At 34.9% G+C, this 1,226-nt stretch overlaps 1 protein-coding gene across 1 annotated transcript in view; it reads left to right on the forward strand.

The window, feature by feature from the left end:
• LOC106522489 (TGF-beta-activated kinase 1 and MAP3K7-binding protein 1) overlaps positions 1–998 on the forward strand; it is a gene marked incomplete at its 3' end in the record, with an annotated part of 4,101 nt that extends 3,103 nt beyond the window's left edge. Inside the window, 1 exon segment of the mRNA XM_014015509.1 lies at positions 868–998. Within this exon segment, the coding sequence (XP_013870963.1) occupies positions 868–998 (131 nt within the window).
• Between the last annotated feature and the right edge of the window lie 228 nt (positions 999–1,226).

The following is a 1,226-nucleotide window of genomic DNA, read 5'->3' on the forward strand; positions in this document are numbered from 1 at the left end:
AAACAGTGGGTCCTCACCAGGCTGTGTAGTTTGCTTCATCTCTAAAGAGATGCTGCTCTTTAATATTGTTTATTTACTGTCTTAGTTGTGTGTGTGTGGTGTTTAATTTACATTTTGTTGTTCTTTGGGGTTTCTTTTATTATTCAAGTGCATTTTTTGTTAGAGACHGAGAGTCCACTTTGTTAAACATTCTTTAAAAATTAAAGTTTATTGATTTATTACACTTACATATTACGCTTTTATAATTATTAGATGTAAAATGGTCACCAGGCAATATTATCGCATATCACAATAATCTGTGAGACAGTTAATAGCCCAGCAAAATTTGTTATCATGACAGGCCTATTCATCCTCTTTATTGATAAAAATGTTCAGTGTTAAATAGTTTGTTGCATATTGTATTATGTCGAAAGCATCAAAAATGTATCACAAGCATGTAATAAAGCTATATATAAATAAAATTAATCAATTAATAATATGATAAATTAAAATGAGAAAGATAAATTAAATGAGAACAATAACTTTTATTTGCATGTGTATGGTCTCCTAACCTCTGTAGCATGAGAGCCCGTGAACAGGCATTTAGCCAGAGGAGCATCTTCAGTTTTCTGACGTCTTCATTCAGCTGGTGACGCACTCAGGGCATCGTGCTAAACCTTGGGATTGCCAACAGTTGTTGTTTCTTTTTGCACCATTTAAATTTTAATGTAAACCTCCATAAACAGGGAGGGTTATATCATTACATTAGTTGAAACTGGTCCCCAGCAGTATTATCGTTGATCACAATAATTTCTGAGACAATTTATCGTCCAGTAAAATGTATTATTGTGTCAGAACTAGTTATGACCTCTCCTTAAATCTTTGCAGCATCAGAGCTGGACAGATGACCTGCCTCTGTGTCAGATGTGTGGGGTCGGCACAGCACCCAACTGTGTGTACAGCCCAGATGGTAAAGGATCTCAGAGCCACCCCATGGAAGATGGACACCTCAGGTTGAGGTAAGTAAGACCCGAGGAATAAGAAAAGTTTTTGTACATTCACGTCCAAAAAAATATATATATAATAATAATATATACAGTGGATAAAATAAGTATTGAACACATAACCATTTTTCTCAGTAAATATATTACTAGAGGTGCTAATGATTGCTCAGGTGTGATTTTGGCCCATTCTTCCACACAAACAGTCTTTAAATCTTGAAGTTTTCGTGGACCTCTTCTATGAAC

This window comes from Austrofundulus limnaeus, unplaced genomic scaffold (assembly GCF_001266775.1).
Source record: "Austrofundulus limnaeus strain Quisiro unplaced genomic scaffold, Austrofundulus_limnaeus-1.0 Scaffold130, whole genome shotgun sequence".
Taxonomy (NCBI): Eukaryota; Metazoa; Chordata; class Actinopteri; order Cyprinodontiformes; family Rivulidae; genus Austrofundulus; species Austrofundulus limnaeus.